Here is a 22885-nt window from a genome sequence, read left to right on the forward strand (position 1 = left end):
TATTAATCAACAATTAAAAATCATTGGTTAGTCACCAAGACATGACCTTGTGCCTGATGTCCATCTAAGACTTGGAATTTCATCATTTTCAGGCAAAGCATGTATTTCAACAGGCTTATCACAACCATAGTATTAAAAATTATATATCTCACTAATTAAGAATATTAAATTTATTTTAGTAATTAAATTCAAACCCTTGTAAATATACCATAAGAATTTTTAGATTAACGTTGATTCAGGATGGGGTGCCGAACTCACGGGAGGATTGCGAATGCAGGGGGTTGCGAATTCAGGGGTGCCAAATCCACGCTCCAAAACAGGCCCGCATTGTATCTTCCTCAATTTTTATATCACACGCTATAATGAGGTGGAAAAAACAATGGACGGCTTGTACAAGACACATACGATATGGTGGGTCCCACATAGCTTTGACACCGGGTAACTTGCTGGTGCTGGGGTCACCAGACAAACAGCGTCGAAACGGAGGGGTATTAACGTAACAGACAAATAATAATAAGGGTAATTCCGTAATTTTTCGTACCCTCCTAATTTTCCGCCCTTCTCTCCCGTTTATTCGCTCTTTACAGCTTTCCTTCTCTATATAAAACTCAAAGACTCTTCACTTCGTTTTCCTTCTCTATATAAAACTCAAAGACTCTTCACTTCGTTTTCCTTCTCCTCTTAAAAAAAAAACAGAGGATCTGAAGCGAAAGAGAGAAAATCCAGAGTCTCTGTTCTTCTTCTTCTTCTTCTTCTCTCTCTCTCTCTCTCTCTCTCTCTCTCTCTCTCTCTCTCTCTCTGTAATTTTAATGGCGAGTGCTATGAAAAAGGTCGAGAAGATCCGCCAAATCGTCCATCTCAAGCAGGTTATGAAGCGCTGGAAATCCATCAGTCTTGGCCGTCGCCGACCCGCCTTCTCCGATTCCGACTCCGCCTCCGATTCCGACTCTCTCCCGACCCGGCCCCGTCGGATACCGTCCGGCTACCTCGCGGTTTACGTCGGGGCCGAGCGGCGCCGGTTCGTGATCCCGACCCGGTTCCTCAACCTCCCGATTTTCGTCTCCCTGCTGAAGAAAGCGGAAGAGGAGTTCGGATTCCAGACGTGCGGTGGCCTGGTTTTTCCCTGCGAAGTGGGTTTTTTCAAAGGGGTTTTGAAGATTCTGGAGAAGGACGAGCAGAGATTCCGTGGAGTAGAACTGGAAGAGGTTTTTAAGACTTCTTCCGAGGTTAGTTTTGATCCTTGCAAGGAAACGATGGGATCTTGCCATGGCTTCACGCCCCTGTTGCAGAAGACTAGGGTTTGAGGGTTTTAGATGGGTTTTTGCTATTTTTTTAGGTCCTTGGTTTTTTTTCCTTTTTAGAAAAAAAGAGGGGTCTTTTTGTAAAAAAAAAAAAAGAAAAAAGAAAAAAAAAAGGGTCTTTTAGATGCAATGCGAGGGGGTTTAGGGTTTTTCCTTCCCTTCTTTTTTCCATCCATGAAGCCAATGTTTGGGGGTTTCAATGAGATGTTGATTAGCTTTTCTATTTTATTTTATTTTTTAACGGTAGATTTTGCATGTTTTATGATGATGATGACGATACTGATGTGATGAACGGCGATGATGATGTGATGAACGGTGATGATGGATGCTCCAGATTATCAATGATTTTATTTTCTGTTATATTTGGATTTTAAGTTTCCAATTTTACCCTTGCGAATTCCACCAATTTTATTAGGAAGGGCAGTTTCAATAGGTTGGACCATTATTTAAGGTCCATTCACAAAATAACTTCCAACCTTTCATGTGCGTGCCACATCTAAACCGTCCAATGGTTTGGCCCAGTCATTGGGACTACCTTACGTTAAAATCAACCACATCCACTCACCGAGTGGGCCATACTTGTATTTTATAATTTATCAACGGCTAAGCATTATTTAAGGTCCATTCACAAAATAACTTCCAACCTTTCATGTACGTGCCACATCTAAACCGTCCAATGGTTTGGCCCAGTCATTGGGATTACCTTACGTTAAAACCAACCACATCCACTCATCGAGTGGACCATATTTGCATTTTGAATTTATCAACGGCTAAGCATTATTTTCCACATAATTAGTGGATAGGGCTTATTTCTGCATAAGACAATCCTTACAGCATATTGGAAGGGTTGGATGTCGCATACAAATGATAGGTAGGAAGTTATTTGGTGGCTGTACCGTAAGTAATGGTACAATCCGTTGTACTTTAGACTTTCTCTTATTTATTTATACATTTTCAAAGATAAAAAGAAAAATAAAAAAGGTTTCAGGTGAAGTTGCAGTTGTGGGTGAAGATTAGTGTTGTTGGGAGAACCATGTCTGGCATTTAGCACTTTTTTTCCGGCCACGTGTCGCATGTACGGACATCAGTAACTTTAAAAGGTGGGCCCACCATGCAGGAGACTTTCGTGGGCCCGTTTGCTTGTTTGGAGCTGTTGTTTTTATTAGGACAGGATCTGTTCTTAAACACTCCATGAATGAGATGGCATTTTACCTTATTTGGCGGATTGCAGGATTTTTTATGGGTTGAAAATGGACGGTTGTTAATCTTTGGAATTCAGTGCCAGCTAGGGCTACCTTGATATGTGTCATATTTCCAGCCATTTGGGGCAAATCAAAGCTGCTGTGGACCACACCACAGGAAAGGGAATTAAACGACCACCATTAAATTTCCTATGTGGGCCCAGAAGTTGTAAATCAAGTATAAACATCATGGTGGGCCTTAGGAAGGTTTAAACGGTTGGGATCATCAAGGTTTCCTATGGTGTGGTCCACTTGAGATATAGATCTGAATCTTTTTGGGCTCATGCCCTAGCAGGAGCTGATGAAAAGGTGGACTCGTGGCCTAAAGATGGACGGCGTAGATATAACACGTACATCAGTGCGGGCCCACAGAGCTTAGAGCTCCAGCAACAGGCAATCCATTTTTAGCGTGGTGGTAGGTGAATAGGTGAATGGTGCAGATCGCGTACATGTATTAAAGCTCATGCACACGTCACACGTGTGCCAGCATGGCACATCAGTGCTGGATCCAATCCATCCATCATATTGGTACTCAGCACTAAGGCTCATGTTGGAATCAGGTGGAAGGGTAAGAAAGCTTCAGTCAAGTTAATAAGAGCCATACAATTGTTTCAATAGTTGTGGCCCAACTGACGAGTGCATTAACTCAATTCTTGCGCCAGAGCATCTAGAAAGTGATTCCATCCGGATGGATGGATTAGATCCGAGACCTATCGTGCAGTGCTGGTACATGAGCTTTATTGCACGCGCATGTGTTAGCAAAGATCTTCATTTCCTTACAGGGGAGCGGATTAGGTGTTACCAAGGTAACACGCTGGTGGGCCCACCTTGATATATGTGTTGAATATCCACGCCGTCCATCCATTTTTCCAAATCATTTTATGTTACGATACAAAAAACGAAGCAGATCCAAGTCTCAAATGGACCACACAGAAGTGATTAAATGTCCACCATTAGAAAATTTTTAGAGGCCACAAAAGTTTTGGATCGGCTGATATAAATTTTTTCCCTTCGTCAAGGTATTTTTTACATAATCAACAGATTGGATGGAAAATAAAAATTACTGTTTGACCTATGAAGTTTTTAATGGTGGGCGTTAAATCAACACTTTTTATGTGATATGGTCCACCTGATATTTGGATCTCCTTTATTTTTTGGATCATACCTTAAAATTATCTTTCAAAACGGATGTACAGTGTGGATATACTACACATACATCAAAGTGGGCCCCACGGTCATGGAAACACCCACTAACGTGTTACCCTGGGAACAGATGATCCGCTCCCTGTTTCTAGAACATAGAAGTGGAGGTTTACTTAGAATACATCCCACTGTATTCGCACTGCATACGTCATGATCTGGTCATCAAAATTTTATACGAGTGGTGGCCCACGAAAGAACGGTTGACCGTCGATCAAATTATTATATGTTTCGATTATATAATTCAATTTGTGAATATCCTCCGTACAAAGTGAGGCCATTATAGGATTTGGACTCGGTAGTAATCCCTCCTCGGTACGGAAACGGATTGGCTACTCCCCCTGCCACCAGCCCCCTGGCTGGTGTTCGGTGCTCTCTGGGCCCCACCATGATATATGTGTTTCATCCATTCCTTTCATCCATTTTTAAAGATAATTTTAGGGCTTGAACCCAGAAATGAAAGGGATATGAGTCTCAGGTGGATCACACCACAGGAAAACAATAATGATTGGATATCCACCATTAAAATCCTCCTAAGGCCCATTGTACTGTTTATTTGACATCCAATCTGTTGATTAGGTCATACAGACCCAGATGAAGGGAAATAACAAAGATCAGCTTGATCCAAAACTTTTATGGCCCCCAAAAATTTTTTAATGGTCAACGTTCATTCAACACTGTTTTCTGTAATGTGGTCCAGTTGAGATTGGGATATATCTATTTTTTTCTTTTGTACATGAAATGATCTAGAAAAATAGATGGACGGCATGGATGAAACACATACATCATGGTGGCACCCACAAAGCACCGACCACCAGCCATTGGCTGATGGCAGGGGGAGTAGCCAATCCGTTCCCCCTCGGTACTGGACAGTGTAGGGGCCCACCATGATGTATGTGTTTTATCTACCGCTCATTTCATCGCATGAGACCAAAAAATAGATAAATCTAAATCTCAGGTGGACCATACCATAAAAACAATAGTGATTAAACCCTCATCACTAAAAAAATTTAGACACCCACAATAATATTTATTAGCCATCCAACCTGTTGATTAGGTCATACGGACCTGGATGAAGGGAAAACGAAAATATCAGCTTGATATAAAACTGTTGTGGCCTTCAAGAAGTTTTTAACGGTGATCGATCAATCACCACTGTTTTATGTGGTGAGATTCAACTGAGATTTTGATCTGCCTGATTTTAGGGCTCATCAACTAAAATGAGCCGTTAAAATGGATAGACGGCATGTATGAAACATATATATTTGGGTGGAGCCCACATAGAAAAGGTCACTACCGAATCCGAATCAACCGTTATGTACATGGTTGGATAAGCTAACATGGCCCCAGATCCTACGGCTATGACCTGTCAATAGTACGGATTTATTCTATGCGAATAAAAGATTTATTCAAGCAAACCACGTAAGGTTGATGGCGAGTTGGCATTGCCAAGGATTTTTAATTTTAATAAAAAAATCCAAGCTGGCATTGGGAGTGATGGTGTACGTGTATTGCTACATCTGTGTGTTTGTTCTGTATTTTAGTGTTTAATTAGAGGAAGGAACCTGCTCGTGCTTGCCAGCTTCTCCTTTTCAAGGAAAAATACTTTAAATACTCTGGGAATGTGTGATAGATGATACCAGGACTGTTTGATACTATTGAAAATTTGTATACTGACATGCAAGTTATTCAAACTAAGCTGTCCAAATTGGAAACGGATTGGCTACTCCCCCTGACACCAGCCCTCGGGCTGGTGGTTGCTTTGTGGGCCCCACCATGATGTATGTGTTTCATCCATTCCGTTCATCCATTTTTAAAGATCAATTTATGGTTTGATCCCAAAAATTAGAGTTATATAAATCTCAGGTGGACCACACCACATGAAAAATAATAGTGATTGGATATCCACCATTAAAATCCTCCTGAGGCCTACTGTACTGTTTATTTGACATCCAATCTGTTGATCAGCTCATACAAGCCCAGGTGAAGGGAAAAAACAAAAATCAGCTTGATCCAAAACTTTTATAGCCCCCAAAATGTTTTTAATGGTCGACGCTCATTCAATACTGTTTCCTGTAATGTGGTCCAATCGAGATTGGGATCTACCTCATTTTTGGTCTCGTACTGTAAAATGATCTTTAAAAATAGATGGACAGCATTGATGAAACACATACATCATAGTGGGCCCCACAGCGCACCGACTATTAGCCATTGGCTGGTCCCAGGGGGAGTAGCCAATCCGTTTCCGTCCAAATTGTCGGTGTCAGCTCAGGGAATGGATTAAGTGTTGCCCAAGTAACAACATCTTAGTGGGTGTTACCCTTATTGTGGGGCCCACCATAATGGTTTTTTGTATATTCACTCCGTCCCTGTTTCTCCAGCCCAGTTTAGGACGTGATGCCAAAAATTAAGTAGATCCAAATCTCAGGTGGACCACACCACAGAAAAAAGTGGTGATTGAATGCCTATCATTAAAAACTTCCTATGTCCTACTGTAATGTTTCCTTTCCATCCAACCCCTTGATGAGGTCAACCAGACCTAGATGAAGGAAAAATATGAAGATTAGCTTGATCTATTACTTTTGTGGCCCACAAAAAGCTTTTAATGGTCATTTACCATTGTTTCCAGTTGTGTGGTCCACCTGAGATATGGATCTGCTTAAGTTTTTGGATTATGCCCTAAAATGACATGTGAAAACAGATGGAAAGTGTGGATATATAAAAGATTCATCAGGGTTGGCCCCACATGGTAACACACAATCCAGTTTAAATGTATCATTGACCGCAGTTTACTTTTATTTGGTCGTCCAGCTATTAAATTTCAATATATTTACTGGACGACTAACAATGAAAAAAATAAATGAAATGATCATATTTAGTAAAAAAGTGTCCAAGAATTAGAGGTTGTGATGGTTCCACCAATCTGATTTTTACACTAACTTTCTGGCACCAGCTTCCACAATTTAGTTTAATTTGAGTTAATGTTTTGCACATGTATGGCTTTTGGGTTCCTGGGTATCAACTGTCGTACATGGCCAGATTATAAAATAACTCCTTTTGTTCTTAATATATATCATGCCTTCTAAGATCAATGAAACTAATGATGAATTCATGTATGATGAAACATTTCATAAAGCTTTAACTCTTAGGACATTGATGTTTGGTGGGCCTACTAGACGGCGTTTGTTGGCCCAATGCTGTATGTATTTTGTCCAAACTGTCCATCCATTCTTTATCATTATTTTAAGGCATAGGCACAAATATGAGACGGAATCAAATCTCATGTGGACCACACCACAGAAAAACAGTGTTTATTCACCATTAAAAACTTTTTGGGCCATCGTGGTTTATTTGCCATCCAAGCTATTGATGAGGTCACAAACTCATGGATGAAGGAAAAACACAAATATCAGCTTGATCCAAAAAATTTGTGGCATGCAATCACTACTTTTTTCTTGTGGTGTGGCCTATCTGAAATTTTATATACCTTATTTTTTATCTCATACCCTAATATAGTAGGAAAATGGATGGATGGCATGGATAAAACACACACATGATGGTGAGCTCCACAGAGCACCATCTAGTAGCAAAGTGTCAGTGGGTATCCCCATTGAGACTTTTATGTGTTTTACATCATAATTTAAAAAAATAAAGATGACTCTTTAGTAGTATGCATGGGATAGCTGTGTGTAAGTCCAGACCGCACCAATGGTGGATGGACCAAAACTGAAAAATTGCTCTAAGAAGGTGTTGGAAACCGTACACCTTTTCATTTTATGTGCAAATCAATGAGATTAAGAATATAAAATATTTGATGGATAATAATCACTTTTAACTTAAATAAGCGAAAAATAGGTGGTGAAATCCCACTATGGCGTATGTGGGTGTGTAGCGTGTGCCTTTGTAAAAAATAAAAAAATAAATAAATAAATAAAAGCTAAACATCAAATACATATGATGCAAGAAACAAATTTTTTATGTGAAAAATCCTCCTATATTAAGGAAAAACCCATGGAACCTAATCCAATACAAATCCATTATAATAAAAATAATGAAAGTATAATCATTTAAAAACTTCTTTTAAATACCCAAACTATGTTACTCAAATGTAGATTACAAGCAACATAAAAGAAAATGTTTTCTCACAAATTAGGGAACGTAGAAAATTCCGAGCACAACTCCGGGAGAAGACAATCATAGAAACTGGCATTATGGATGGATTTTCACAAACCTAAAGATTAATATTTGAGTGGTTGTAGGCTTTTGATCTTTTTCTTCTACAAAATCTTATTTTTTCTTCTTTTTCTTATTTTTTTCCACAGGAAAGAAAATTCAAATGTTACTAAAACTCACTCTCAAGCAAAAAGGCCGTTTTCTCTTTCTACTTGGTCAAAAAACCAAAATAACCCCACCCCACACCCGCATATGACAATAAAAGACTACTTAAGACTACACATGTGAGTCTCATTTCCACCTGAGGAGAGACCGCCGATAGAAGATTGTACTAACCAATTGATTTTTCTCTTTGAATTTGGACAACTCATTGTTTTTCTTTTAACCATCCATTTGATAGCCATTAATAGAATGGTTACGACTGCTCAACTAATGTTATTTTGAAAATATGATCTATTTAAATGGGACCCATAATTGTTATCAGTTGGGACAGTTGTACATATCGGCACATGTTAGGTGGAGGTTGAGTCACCACCATCTTTTCTACGGTGAAAAACAACAAACATATAACTCTTATCCCAGGGTCTTTTTCAATATATATTCTTTTTCTTTTCTGATTAGGACATTTTATTAAAAAATAACAGATGAGGATAATGGGTCTAAATACATGGAATGCTTTACTGATTTGTTTAGTCATGGATGTGTTTTGTGCTGATTTTGGAAAAAATAAACATTAATGTTTAATTCATCTTATATACATATATATATATATAGAGAGAGAGAGAGAGAGAGAGAGAGAGAGAGAGAGAGAGAGAGAGAGAGAGAGAGCATTGGATGAGGAAAACAGGCTACTTACCAACCAACACTTTTGGAATATGCGGAAGTATCTCTAGACTAATCCAACACTTCTATCTATTGGCTCTCTATGGAAACCAATAAAAATTTGGACAACCATTGGCAATTTTGGGCCAATTAGATTACGTAACAAGTTTTATAAAATTATTGTAATGGTTAATATGTTGAGACCCATCTCGTGATGGTTGGGTTGTCCATTCAAATCAGTCCTTTTACTTTGGTGGCAATTCATAATAATATCGTACCTTATTCTAATGAAAAAAAGAGAAACCTAATAATGCATGTGTGCAGATTGATATTACAGAAGTAGAAGACAAGTTTGATTATTGGTTTTTTATGGAAGCGATAATGGAAGAGAATGGTTCGTATTCAGAATGGATTTGTTTGATTGTACCCTTGATCAATGCCATGTTAGTTAATGGAAAACCATATGAGGTGTTTTCCCCAAAATGGGACCTATGTTCTACCCATGGCTTTTTCTACTATTACCATGAATATGTGAAGATTGAAGAACAATGATACCTTGATATTCCTAAGAGTTGTTAGACCACCATCTAAAGAAGGATCTTTTGCAATGGAAGAGTTAAATATCCATGCCTATAAAAGATAGAAGAGTTACTCTTATCAAAGCCATGATTGTGATGATTCATCACACCATGACCCGCCGTCATCAATGAAATTGAGTGACTTTAGAGGAATTTCCTTTGGGTATCTTCTAAGAACTATGGTAGCTCCCATGAATGATCACAAGGCCAAAAGATCATGGGAGGTTGGGCATATGACCATTGAAAGTCTTTAACCTAGCTATGGTGATGAAGTTGGGTTGAGCCATTGGTGGTTGGAATGCCATGCCTTCTGAATATCTTATCATTCATATACATGTTAGGAAAGTAATCTTTAATTGCCGGCGACTTATTTATTAGTGGTCCGTTTGACAAATTGATAATGAAAAAATATTAACGTTTACAAGGATTGGTAGATCCATTTTGCATAGAATTCTTTTAAGTTTCGAAGGGTGAGATCTTCTCCACTGGTAACTAGATCGAAAGCTTGGTGAGATCTATTCAAAAGCTGGAGTTGGCTAATGAAATCATTGCCATTCAAATTCCTACAAGCAGTATATAAATGTGCCTAACTTAACTTTGAAGGGATAGTTATTGGGAATCTCTAGATGGTAGGTATTGAGTTGGTCACTCCATCAAGTTTAGTAACTTTATTGTGGAGTTAGCTCCACCAATAAAAAATTGTAATGGTAACTTGGTAGAATGCATGATTTGCACCTTGCCCCGAACCTTTAGCATCATCCATCTCAAGATTGAGGCTGATTTTAGTAATTATATTATAGAGGCCACTCGCATCAAGCTGAGAAAATTCATTATTAAGTTAGGTTCACTTATAAAATTTTTAATTAATTTAATGGATATTTTTTGCTCTATTTCATGGTTTGATGCTTGCCCTAGCATCAATATAACCATGTCCATTAGGTACATAGCCTCATATTTATCACCGGAAAAAAAATCAAGACAATGCAAAACTTATGCAGTCCACGATGTTAAAAAAAATGGTTGGAAGCAACCTAATGGTTAGTTTAGTGCAGGGCCAAATGTATTGTTTATGTTAACATATAAAAATATCTATGCATAATTAATATAGGCGAAGTAAAATAACAAAGGAAAAGAGCTAAATAAAAGCATTGGAAGCCAAAACAAAAACAAAAGAATAAGAGAGATGCAAGTTACATAGCTTATCTCACTTTCATTCTATCACTTCATAATAACTGTTGATGCAGTTTCTAGCTCTCTCCTTTCGCTACTTTTGAGTACCTGCACAGGAAGAGGACAAAGGAGACCTTGGCTAAAGTAAGGGACTTACCTGTAACACCCTGGAAATCGGGGGTCGCGCATCCGCCGACTCCCGAGTTCCCGAGAGTCCTATTAACAGATATTCATTAGTGTGCACTTAATTTGTTCGAGTTGCGCAGTTTGGAGTCCCCTGTACATGAAACATGAACACTCATGTCTGCTGAAATGAAGAGGTCTGATGTACATAAATACAAGTCCAAAAAATATAAATGGGTCGCGCATGGCGTTATCCAACCAAAATAACAAAAGAATATGATGTCCAAAAGAATGGGACTGAGCCCTGCGCCCAGTCATCCTATCCCGCCTCTCAAGCAGGCGGCGAACCCTCCATCAGCTGGAAGTAAGACATCTCCAACTCCTCGTCCAGGCTCGCCTCGCTAGGCTCCTCCAGTCCTGAGTCACCTGCATCTATGAAAGGATCTGGTTGGTGTTTTAAAACACCGTCCCAGAGTGGGAGTGAGTGATCAACTCAGTGGGTGCTATTAGCCATAAGTTGTAACAAGCATCAATTGTAATAAGAATTTAATGAAAAGTGATCAATCATCAGCATCTGTCTAGTCTTGTTAATGCGCATGCATGCAGGATGATATGATGTATGCCCTCACCCAACACTCCCTCGTGCGACGCCATCTAACGATCGCCAATGCCAACACTCTCTCAGTGCAACCTCAACTGCCGAGTCGCCAACCTAACTAATGCAATGCGATGCGGTCGTGTTAGCCGAGTTATTAGTTAGGTTCATTCATCCAGCAGATTTGGGAATCCGGAACACCCCATTTAATTAATGCCCTAAATTGGTTGCGAGGCCAAGACCCCCCAATGCGTGAGGCCGAGGCCCCGCGGTCCGTGATCCCGTCGGGTTCCTCATCCCCGACTTCAAGCACATGAGGAGTGCCAAGTAGAAGGGATCGCTCGCGGTCACTACGGGGAGGCGCGGTACCCCAGCGTAGGCCGACAGCTCAGACACAGTGTCCCATTCCACCATGCCCGGCTTACGAGGCTGTGGGCCGATTTTAAGTGGGTTGTCGTTGGGCTACAATGGTTGTGGGGAGTCCCAGGTTCCATACAAATGTGAGCAAACAGGGTTAACAATCGTGGTTGGCCAGACAGTAAACTAGACCCCACGAGTCCAGGCAAGCGTGTGGCGGAACGACATCGGGTGCAAGCAACCCACGTAGTCTAACTACAGCCGCCCACACACACTTGCCCAAATCCGAGGGTTTAGCCCCAAGGCGGTCCTACCAATGAGACCACCTTAGCTTTCCTTGTTTCCTTGACCAACCGCAAGGTTTGAATGGTGATCCACAACATGTCAACGGACAGGAGTATCAACAGGCAAGAGCGTCATGTTCTCATACCTCAATCATGTAATCCAGATTCATCAAATAAGCAAGCTAACAATTTATGAGCAATGGTGCATGTGTGTTGGGTGTGTTGGTGGGGAAGTTGCTCACTTCCTATAACTCATGGAAACAAATTACACATGTGGTAATTAGGGCGTGCATACTATAGGGCATCAATCTTATGAGCAATCCAACAAGTCATCAACAAGCAGTCATCAAATTTCAACAAGTCATGTAAGAAACACGAATAGCATCATGTGAGGAAATCAAACAAAACACACAATTTCATACTATTAAAATAGGCATACCTCCCTAGGTTTTCTCTACACTCTCAAAATGCACATCCCAACAATCAAAATCATTAAACTCATATTGTAATTGATGCTAGGCCACCTAGGAGTAATAGTCCGCACCTATGGCTCGATGGAGACTCGAAAAACGCCTTAGGAATGAGGGCCTTTGGGTAGAACGGTCGGAAATCCTAATTCAAGCTATTGCATGTTAGAATTCTAACCCAAAACCACAATTCTACTCGAATTTTAAGAAGGATGGTGAAAAACTCACCTAGGCAACCCACAGATAGTTGCTGCTGCTAAGGAAAGGAGTTCTCTCCTTGCAAGAGTGGCAAGCGTTGAAAAGGGTTGGCTTTCTTGGGGCCCACCTTGTTCTAGGGTCCACCTTGATCTCCTCCTTCTCTCTCTCTTCTCCTCTTTACTCTCCCTTACTCTCTTTCTCTCTTGGTAGTTGTGGCAAATGGGAGAGGAATTTATGAGGGATAGGTTTTAATCCCTACACTTGGGCCCTTTGGCCTTAAGTTCCCTTAAATTTCCAAATTAGCCTAATAAGGGACATTTTCGAGGTTGGCGTGGCCCTAATGCTCCTTTGGCCACCAAATTCGGTGGGTAGGTGCCTTATGGCCCGTCTAGGGCCTGTGTAAATTTTGGGAATAAACGGATAGACGAAAGTGGGGTTTGAGTCAAAGGCTTTGATCTTGAAATGGCCCTGTGGGGTCCATTCTAGTGATTTGAGTAATTCTAGTTGTCCTCAGGCTATGATATTTCTAGGATGGGTGCTTCATGGCCCGATGAAGGGCCACGCAAAATTTGGGGACGATCGGACTAGGCGTTTGATCGCACGGGTTCAATTTGTGATCGACGGTGACCGACCCACGATCGGGTCCCAGAGTTGGTGGACAGGTGTAGGAAAATCCATTAGGCCTCCACGGTAAATATGGAAGGGATCCAACGGTCGGATGACCTGAAATCTTGGTTCCATTTGCAAGCGCCAGATTTTGGTCCTGGCGTGGTTGAGGTACATTAAGTTAGGGTCAGATCCCACTTCTGGGTGTCTGCTGGGCCCGTGGTCCGCGATGGTCCACAAGCCCAGTGAGCCCTATGATCCCCTAAATTTCTAGATTTTTCTGACCTTCTGGCGTCGCGGTATAGCCCGCACGGGCTGTTACTCAGTGTAAATGGTCATCCAGCTTGGCGGCCTGCACTTGGTCTTGCCAAGGCCTGTCTGGTTTATTCAACCAAGCTAATTCTAGGTTAATTAGCTTATGGTATCCCTGCCACGAATGTTTCAAACGTCCGGTCCTGCGGAAAATCCTACGTGGATGCCTCAGGACCCTGTACCGTTTGGACGGGTTGTTACAGAAAATGTGAAATTTATTTTAGGGTGAGAGAATGTACATGTGCATACCTTTCACCTTAAGCGTCTCCTTTCTCGACTATTGAATTAAATCAATATTCACTATACTGTCAAACATCGGCTGAGCCAATAGTGTCGGTCGTACTAGAAGGCTCCCTTTCGACAGAAGCCTTTTGACTCTGTCGAGGATATCGCTTGCGTCGACCGTAATATGATCGACCGATGCTAGTCGATTATAACAACCCGTCCAACCAGTACAGTGTCCTGGGACGTCCACGTAGGATTTTCCGCAGGACCGATCATTTAAACCATGCGCGGTGAGGTGCCACAATCAAATCAACCTAGGAGTAGCCCATTACCTTAAAGGCTTCGCCCTTTGGACGTATAAGTCTCAATCAGGCTCGGCGCCCGAAAAGCCCATGTTGTGTCAGTAGAGTTGGTCCATTCCATAGCTAACTTATCGACTTGTCAGATTTTTTCTTTAATAATAACTTTTCACTAAAACAAAAGAAATAAAAAATAAACAATTAATCTCTTTATCCCACTCTTCTACCTTAGGAGAACTTCTTATTAAAAATACCTTTTAAAAATTTTACACTTTTCACTACATTATCCTCCTTACACAGGGAATACCCACAAAAGAGAGCAGTCATCAAAAGCTAAAGTGAAGTAGGCTCCATGCAATACCCCATCACATGAAGCAGTGGTCATTGAACGCCCACCGTTAAAAACTTAATGGATCCACCGTAATTTATATTTTCCATCTAAACCGGATGAAGTTAAAGCAAAAATATCCAAAACATTTATGGTCCATGGAAAGTTTTTAATGGTCAATCACCGTTAAAATGATCTGGAAAACGGATGGACGGACTTGGATTGAGTCCTACCCTGCCGGTCTCCAGCTGAGAACGGGCAGGAGCTTTGAGTGGCCACCTTAATGTATGGGTCTTATCCACACCAGCCATCCATTTTTTTTCCTATCATTTTATGATATAAGTCCCAAAAATGAGGCAGATCCAAGGCTGATGTGGACTATAAATTGAGGATTAAACTCTTACCGTTGAAAACTTCTCGGGCCACATAAGTTTTGGATAGAGCTGATATTTGTGTTTTCTCTTCATCCAGGTGTATGTAACTTTATGAATAGGTTGGATGGCAAATAAACATCACGGTGGACCTCAGAAAATTTTCAACGGTGAGAATCATCATCACCGCTATTTCCTCTAGTGTGATCCACTTGAGCCTGATTTCTACCTCATTTTTTTCCTTCTACCCTAAAATGATACAAAAAAATGGATGATCGGTGTGGATAAGACCCATACATCACAGTGGCCACTCAAAGCTCCTGCCCGTTCCCAGCTGGAGACGGTCGGGGGTCGGACGCAATCCGCGTCCCGGCCCATAGCACGAAAAAATGTACGATACATGGCCAGCAGCTTTGGGCAGATACACAGGTTTCCACTTCTGTCATATGGGGCCCATGGTTCGGTGTATTTGTTGATTTTCCACTATGGATGAACAATCCAATAAAAATTCCCTGGATAGGACAGTGCCAACCGTTCAATTTATGTAATTGAAGATAAACGGTTAGGAAGAGAAATTCTACAACGGCCCACATTTGACCGATATATGGGATCATTAAATCTCAAATATTTTATAGAATTCCCAATAGAAAGTGGGCTCAATAAATAACGGTCTGGATTAGAGAAAATTAGGCTGCACGTGTCGTATTTGAAAACGCGTGTATACTGCGAAGATGGGGAACATGGATCATACTGATATAACATTCGAATGGAGAATAGGTATTTTAGCCAATTGGTTTTAAACAGTTAGGGGCATATACGTCATTTCACATTGAAATCTACGGAATGGTGACGCTTTTCGTCCTGAGTGTACGGTCTGGCATTCTTTCTAGAGGAGCCTTATCTTTCCTAAAATGCCTCAAACACCCCCTCCTTGAGCTTTCAAACTATCGACTCTAAAAGGCAATGGCATTATTGTTATTTCGTCAAAGAAAATAGGTATTTTACAACATATCTTACCCTAATTGCTTTTTCAGTCGTCCATGAAGATGGAGGACCATTCAACGGATCTCAGCAAATCTCGCGTGCTTACTGCTTAGCCTTTTACGGGTCGGAAAAAACATTTAATACTCTGATGGAGTATGATATATGATACACAGGCACTTGAAAATTGTAAAAAAATATATAATTAATTCAACTAGAAAGTTCAAATTATTGTTGTCCAATTTAGATATATTATGCAATAAAAATTACACTTATTTGGTTCAATTACTGTTGGATTGGTGGACATTTATTGGACGGTAGAAATGAAAAGCATACGAGGCTCCTACTTCAACCAGTACGTGTCCAGAATCGGAAGATGATTGTTTTAAAAAATCTGGTTCTGGGAATATATCTTATAAATATTGTTATTCACTACTTTAGACGGTTTATTTGAATTGTGTTATGCCACGTGTACAATATCTGAGTTACTGCGTATCAAGCGTCGTACTCTTACGGAGTATCAAATAAACTCCCCTTTCTGCTCTTCCTACTTTACAGAAGCGACGAAAAAAATGGGTACGCGCGCAAGTAGCTATCCAGCATTATATATATCAGGGCCCAAAGCCATATTCTGATTATTTCTTATGATGCGCGTGTATAAAATAAATGGACGGTTAAAAGAAATCAACAAACATCCACCACACACCTGATGAACGTATTAGTCTTACCTTTCGGGACATATTTCGCATCCTCTGGGACCCACTTAGTGAACGGCTTGGATCTTTACTCATATGTCATATTGGCGGGTATAGGGAAGTGCGAATCGGATGGCTACCATTGCGTGTAGCTATATCTCTGCGACTGCGCCTCTTACCTTCCTCCAATACATCGCGACACATAGGAATTGCGATGCACAGCAACTTTATCCCTTGAAATGATTCGTATTACCATGATCCAGACCGTTTACACGATCAAACATCAACATATGCACTGTATTTAGAAAAAATAATAATCATAACAATCTCATAGGTTGAACATTTCATCATACACCGCATTTACATCACTTCGTAACCTCATTTCATAATTTCACGTATTTACAGGAGTCTTTTCCATGCATGACCTTGAGTCCAATTGTCGAAAAAGATAAAATCATTCAATTTATCAAGTTTCCCTTGTATTTATGTCTAATCAGGTCCCCATTATATACAAGGGCGTTGGATGATAAATAATATCTCTTCCATTTTATCCGGGTCATGTTCAAATTTTCAAAAAGATTTTTTCGACGACGAATGTCAAATCAAGTCTATTTCATTTCATCCAGCATCTCCAGCTATGACCGTCTAATACTTTGATCGATGCCATCAGGCACGGTATGCTGGATCACATTGACACATCAATTACAAAAAATCTCGAGGGTTAAAAAGTCAAATCGAATGATGGGTCAAATCAATCCCTAGTGGTACGATAACATCAAACTCTACAAAAGCAATATCCATGCAAATACCAAAATGCAGGGTACGTTTGCTCAGCACAAAACAACAAAAAGAAATTAAAAAGATAAGAAAAAGAATACAAACATAAGATGATTGGCTTGACCCCACAGCTTCAAGTAAGTTATTCTAGAAAAATGGCAAATCTAAGACACTTTGTTTTGATACTGGATTAGCATATCCATGCTCCCACTTACAAAATGAACTATTACAAACTACACTGGCAAGTTGAATGGTCAAAGAATAAGCCAGATAACTCTAGTCTAAAACACTTGCAAAACTATTGCATATTATGCAAAAGATTTGTCAAGCTGCAAAATGCAATGGTAATTGACTTTACAAACGATATGTTTGCAAGCAAACCTAAGGGATTGTGCATCATCAAAAAAATTACTATTTCCAAATCCAACGTATGTTATCCTGATAAGATCGCAAGGGTTCTAATTACTCAAACATCCAACCTAGTAGATTTCTTTGATGCGTATACAACCAACGTCATGGAAGGATTGTAATTAGATATTGCAACATTTTCTATACCTTCACGAATTATTTGAGTTAAGCTTCTAATCAAACAAGCTTCTCGATCACAACACTTTGACAAGTAGAATAACTAATCGCCTCTTCGTTTATTCTAGGTGAAATGTCCACTCGCTTTGACAATCGATTGTATCCCAACTTCTTTCAAAAATAGGCATTTGCAAACACCCCACTAATCAAAACACAACCCTATTGCTTTGTAACTTTGATGGCCCTTGGTCCAAGTAGGTACACACAATGATGACCAACAGCCCCGATTGTTTTAATTCTCCTACATGGCCCCCACCATGGTAGGGCACACTGATGCACGAAAGATTTCGCCCATCCATTAAACAGGTCGTAGCCCCAAAAATGGGCCATTCTACCCGAACACAGCTTCGGTGGATCCCTGACTGTGGGGTCCACCTCGATGTATTTGTCTTATATCCACACTGTCCATTCATTTCTCCAATTCATTTTAAAGCACGAGCCCAAAATTGAAGCAAATCCACATTTCAGGTGGATCACATCACAGGAACAACAGTGATTAATTATTAAAAACTTTTTGTGAGCCACAAAAGTGTTAGATCAAGCTGATATTTTTCTGATCACTTCCCCCAGGTCTTTGTGACCTTATCCATGGGTTGGATGGTAGTTAAATATTCCAGTGTCCCCTAAGAAGTGTTTAATGGTGAGCATTCAATCACTATTATTTCCTGTGATGCGGTCCACCTGAGATTTGTATCTGCTACATTCAGTTCTTACCCTAAAATAAGCTGGAGAAACAGATAAACGGCATGGATATAATACAAATACATCACGGTGGGCCCCATAGTCAGGGAGCCACCGACCTCGGTGGATCCGTAGATCCACTGAAACCACGTCCATTCTACTTGTGGCTGGGGATAGCCCGGGGTTTAGGGACCTCAAATTAGTGTCTTATAAATAGATGGTTAAAAATATATAAATTAACAGTTCAGAAGAAATATCATATTTTGAACGGTTCTGATCAGCTCTTATGGTGGGATCCACTATTTGGCTTCTTACTTTAATGGTTTTGATCAGCAAAACAAGTGCTCTACTTCTAGAGCTGGGCATCGGACCGAGTCAGACGGATTGGGTCCAACTCAACTAGGTCCAGATTCCACGTGGCCTGACCCGAACTCAATCCGATCCGGACCGAGTCCGGGTCATCTGACTCGATCCGATCCGATGCACCGCTAACTAAGTCCGACTCGGTCAGGAAAACCAAATCGGATCGGGTTGGGTACCGTTCGGATCGAGCTACATAAATATGATGAGTATAGAACACCAATTGATTTGTTTTAGCTACCCATTTTCTCATACTTGTGTGGCCCATCTGATCAATGGACTAGTCAATTATTCGGGGCCGATGAACGACGAGGAATAACGTAATTCTTGTCTGTTGAGGAGTTTTTAAAACGTTGTACATTTCACATGTCTCGATCTATTTTCACTCCAACGTGCAAGTAATCACAGAGTCGATGAAGGTAGGGCCCTACTAACAGACAGCGCAGGTTCCACAATCCACACAAATTGAAGTATCAATCGATCAAGTTAACAGTCATTTTTCCCCTTTTATTTTGGACCATCCAAAATTTCTCTCTTCATTTTCCGATATTCTAACTAAAAAATGGACATCAAGATATTTATTTTCGATAATTTTTTTTGTAGATTAGTAAAAAATTGGTGGAGTCACACAAATTAATAGTTCCAATTTAATGATAACACAACCATGTATGCCAAGAACCATCAATGCACCGAGATTCGTCCATCGCTGGAAGGCCAAAGTTATTTTTAACATTATTAATAGAATAGATGGAAAATAACCGTTATGGTGGGGCCCATGTAACTTTGATCTAATTTGAGTCATTCATACAACTCAAAGCTTGAGGCGTGTACACACTCGTCTTCGCACGACACGTATCTACAAAACTACAACAGCTTGTCCTGCGTAGCTTGCGTGGGACGCGGATTAGCTACTCCCTACTGACAGGTTAAGTAGTTAGAGGCTAGAGCTTACACTCCCTACTGAAGTGACGTGACCAAGTTCTATGGGACCCACCATGATATATGTGTTGTATCTGCACTGTCCATTCATTTGGAGATATCAATTTAGGGCAGGAGCCAAAGAATGAGTCAGATCCAAAGCTTAAATGAACCCCACCACAGAAAACAGTGGAGAGAGTGATGCCCACCATTAAAATTTTCTAAGGCCCACAAAAGTTTTCGATCAAACCGAAATTTGTGTTTTCCCTTCTTTCATGTTTGTCTTAACTTGTGAACACGTTGGATCTCAGATAAATGTTCACTCCCCAAGTATAGGGTTGTGATGTAGTAATAAACTCGGTGAGACCGAGGTCGAATCCACAGGGACTGAAACTTGTATGTGATCTGAAACTAACTAAATATAGAACTAGCAAAAAAGATGTAATCTAAATCCAATGTAAATTGATGAATAATAGTGAGAGATTAAACTTAAGGAATTCAGAGGAAGGGAAACTGGGGATTCAGAGGATCCACTTGTAAAGATCAGGGAGATCTTATGCCATCATCATGTAAACTAAACTGAACTTCTTTGAATATAGTTTTTAAAGAGATGAAAAGTATATGAATTAGAATGAATTCCATCATCAATCCATGCCCAGGAGACAAAGCAAACAACAGAATTAAACTAATTACCAACCAGTCAACAATGCATGAAAGTTAGGAAGGGTATCATCATCCGACCATGCCCAGGAGGCAATGGTGAATAACAGGGCTTCCTAACGTCATATACATCAAAAGGGAAAAGGAGATATTGAAGGCCATTGCAGATCCATTGTAATTTCAGTCACAACAGACCATTAAAGACAAAGAAAAACATTCCTTTAATTTAACTAAGAACAACATCAGTTCAGTTTAAACGAAAAAACATAAGTAAAAAAAAACTCCCATCAGGCTACAAGCTTCACCTCTTAGCCCCAGCTAAGAGGTTTAGCCTAAGATAGACATAATTAGGCTGATTCTTTAAAATAAATAAAAATAAAAGAAAACAAACTCTTCACTACTCTGTCTCTGACTGCTCCACATCCAGCCGAGCGCCCCAAACCGAGTCTCCACGGCTGCCTCTGCCCACGTCCCTGCCAAACTGTTGCTCACGTGCCACACTCCTCTTCTCTCTCTCTCTCTCTGTTTTATATGTGCAAGGGCAGTGCAGACGGAGGCTTTTGGAGAGAGAACTTGCTGGAGTCGGACTTTACGCACGCCCTCTGCTGCGATGATACCTTACGTAGTCATGAATGCGGGTCTCCACTCTTCTTCTTCTTTGCTTTCTTTCCAAAAGGACAACGTCCTCTGGGAGTTTTTAGACAGACCTACATGATGAACGGTTCAGATCGTCCGTCCGATCGCCCCCAAGAGCACACAATCTGCCGCAAAAGCCGGACCGCGTCCGGCGCAAAAACAGGACCTGCGTATCGTTACGCTATGATGATGGTGGGGTCCACAATCAGCTTCAAATGATCAATTCAAGCCGTCCATTGCATTCTGCTCGAAAAGCCAGGCGGGAATCACTGTATTTGGATCAAAATCGGTGTGGTCCATGGATGCTTTCATTCAGCCGTCCATTCCTACGTTTGAACGGCTGGATTTCTCTCCTCGCGATCTTTTGCAATTCCGCCACCTAGGCAGTGATAAGAGGTGTCGTGGGGATCTGCTGGACCGTCCGGATTGGACCGTTGAAACACGGTGGTGGCCCACAAACGCCAGCCGCAGATGCGTAGTGAAGACGCTAGAGTTTTTTTTTTTTAAAATTTGAGAAGATATCGGTCAGCGTAACGCTGACCGATTGGGACAATGGCGGTGCACGACGAGTCGTGCACATGCACTCTCTTGAGTGGGGTCCACTGAGATTTTTGTGAGAAATCCGTTCCGTCCATCCTTTTCCTCATCCACTTTAAGGCGCTGATAATGAAATTTAAGTATACCCAGATATCAGGCCGGCCCCAAATCAAGATTTTAGGGGTTGATCTGTCTGTTGGGCCACTTCTGGAGGGATCTGAGGGTTGAAATTCGCCATGTACGGTTAATTTGTGGGCCCTTGGCCATGTATGAAGTTTTGAGCTGAACGGATGGTGGGAACCTCGTGATCTTGCATTCTGGCTGACTTTCAGGCCGCTTGATCTTTAGTTTCTCGATTTTCACGGATCCCTGGCGTGTAATTCCGTTGATCTTAGTCCCCTGGAGTTCGTCGCTTGCCTTGGTGACTTCAAACCGTTAAATCCATGCTTTTAGTACCCTTTCCCAGTCCAGGCTCATGAATACGCCCTGCATCACAAACATGATTAAATCAGGCCGATAAACAGTACTATGTTTGTAAATCCTAGCAATAACTGGGGTCTGATATGCAATATTCGACCCTCAATACAACCCCCAACCAGCATCTTGCTAGTCCCGAGCAAGGTATGCGAAAAATAAATTGAGAATTACAGGACAATTTCTACAAACTCAAGAGATTTATGAAAAACAATTCAGATACTCGAATTCTAAGATTCATGAATGTTAGCATTACTTTCTCCTGAAATCAAGCTCACAGTAAACTTCATAATCAAGCTCAAATATTAATCCATTAATTAGAATAATTCTAAATATTGAGTTCCATGGGTGTATCGTGTAATCTCGGCTTATCATTAAGGTTCACTTCTTAATTTTATGATATTATCGGTAAACACTAAGATAATTCATAATAACTCAAACTTTCCTCACGGATCATTTTTTCATTAATCGACCTTTGATACATATATATATATATATATATATATATATATATATATATATATATATATATATTTCATTAAAATACCGCCAAGGGGAGGAATCAAATCTTCACCTATAGGGAGCAAACCTATGATGAAGACCATTGCCCACCCCTTTCCGCCGGCTACTTTGAAAAATTGAACCTTCACCTATAGGGAGCAAACCTATGGTGAAGATTATTCACCTAATCCTTTCAATTTTCTTAGGCCGGTTCCTTTCATGCTTAGTGAGTACCAAGTAAATCCTTCAATATCAAACTGAAACCTTAATGAAAAGCGAGATGTGACATGTGAGATCATAACTCAATCAATGTTTACAACTTCTAATTCTGGATTAACAATTCAAACTTAATTATGCAATCCAACAGATACTGAATCCAAGCGTCTTAAATTTCCAACATCATGTATCTCGAATATTCCAAGTGCCTTAG

The 22885-nt window shown here is 40.5% G+C and overlaps 1 protein-coding gene across 1 annotated transcript; it reads left to right on the top strand.

Annotated features, from left to right (window-relative positions):
• Positions 1-700: 700 nt before the first annotated feature.
• LOC131217493 (protein SMALL AUXIN UP-REGULATED RNA 12-like) lies at positions 701-1396 on the top strand. The gene has a single exon (XM_058212428.1). The coding sequence runs from the start codon at positions 810-812 to the stop codon at positions 1302-1304; it is 495 nt and encodes a 164-aa protein (XP_058068411.1). The 5' UTR covers positions 701-809; the 3' UTR covers positions 1305-1396.
• Positions 1397-22885: the final 21489 nt, after the last annotated feature.

The sequence above is a fragment of the Magnolia sinica genome, chromosome 10 (assembly GCF_029962835.1).
Source record: "Magnolia sinica isolate HGM2019 chromosome 10, MsV1, whole genome shotgun sequence".
In the NCBI taxonomy this organism is placed as follows: Eukaryota; Viridiplantae; Streptophyta; class Magnoliopsida; order Magnoliales; family Magnoliaceae; genus Magnolia; species Magnolia sinica.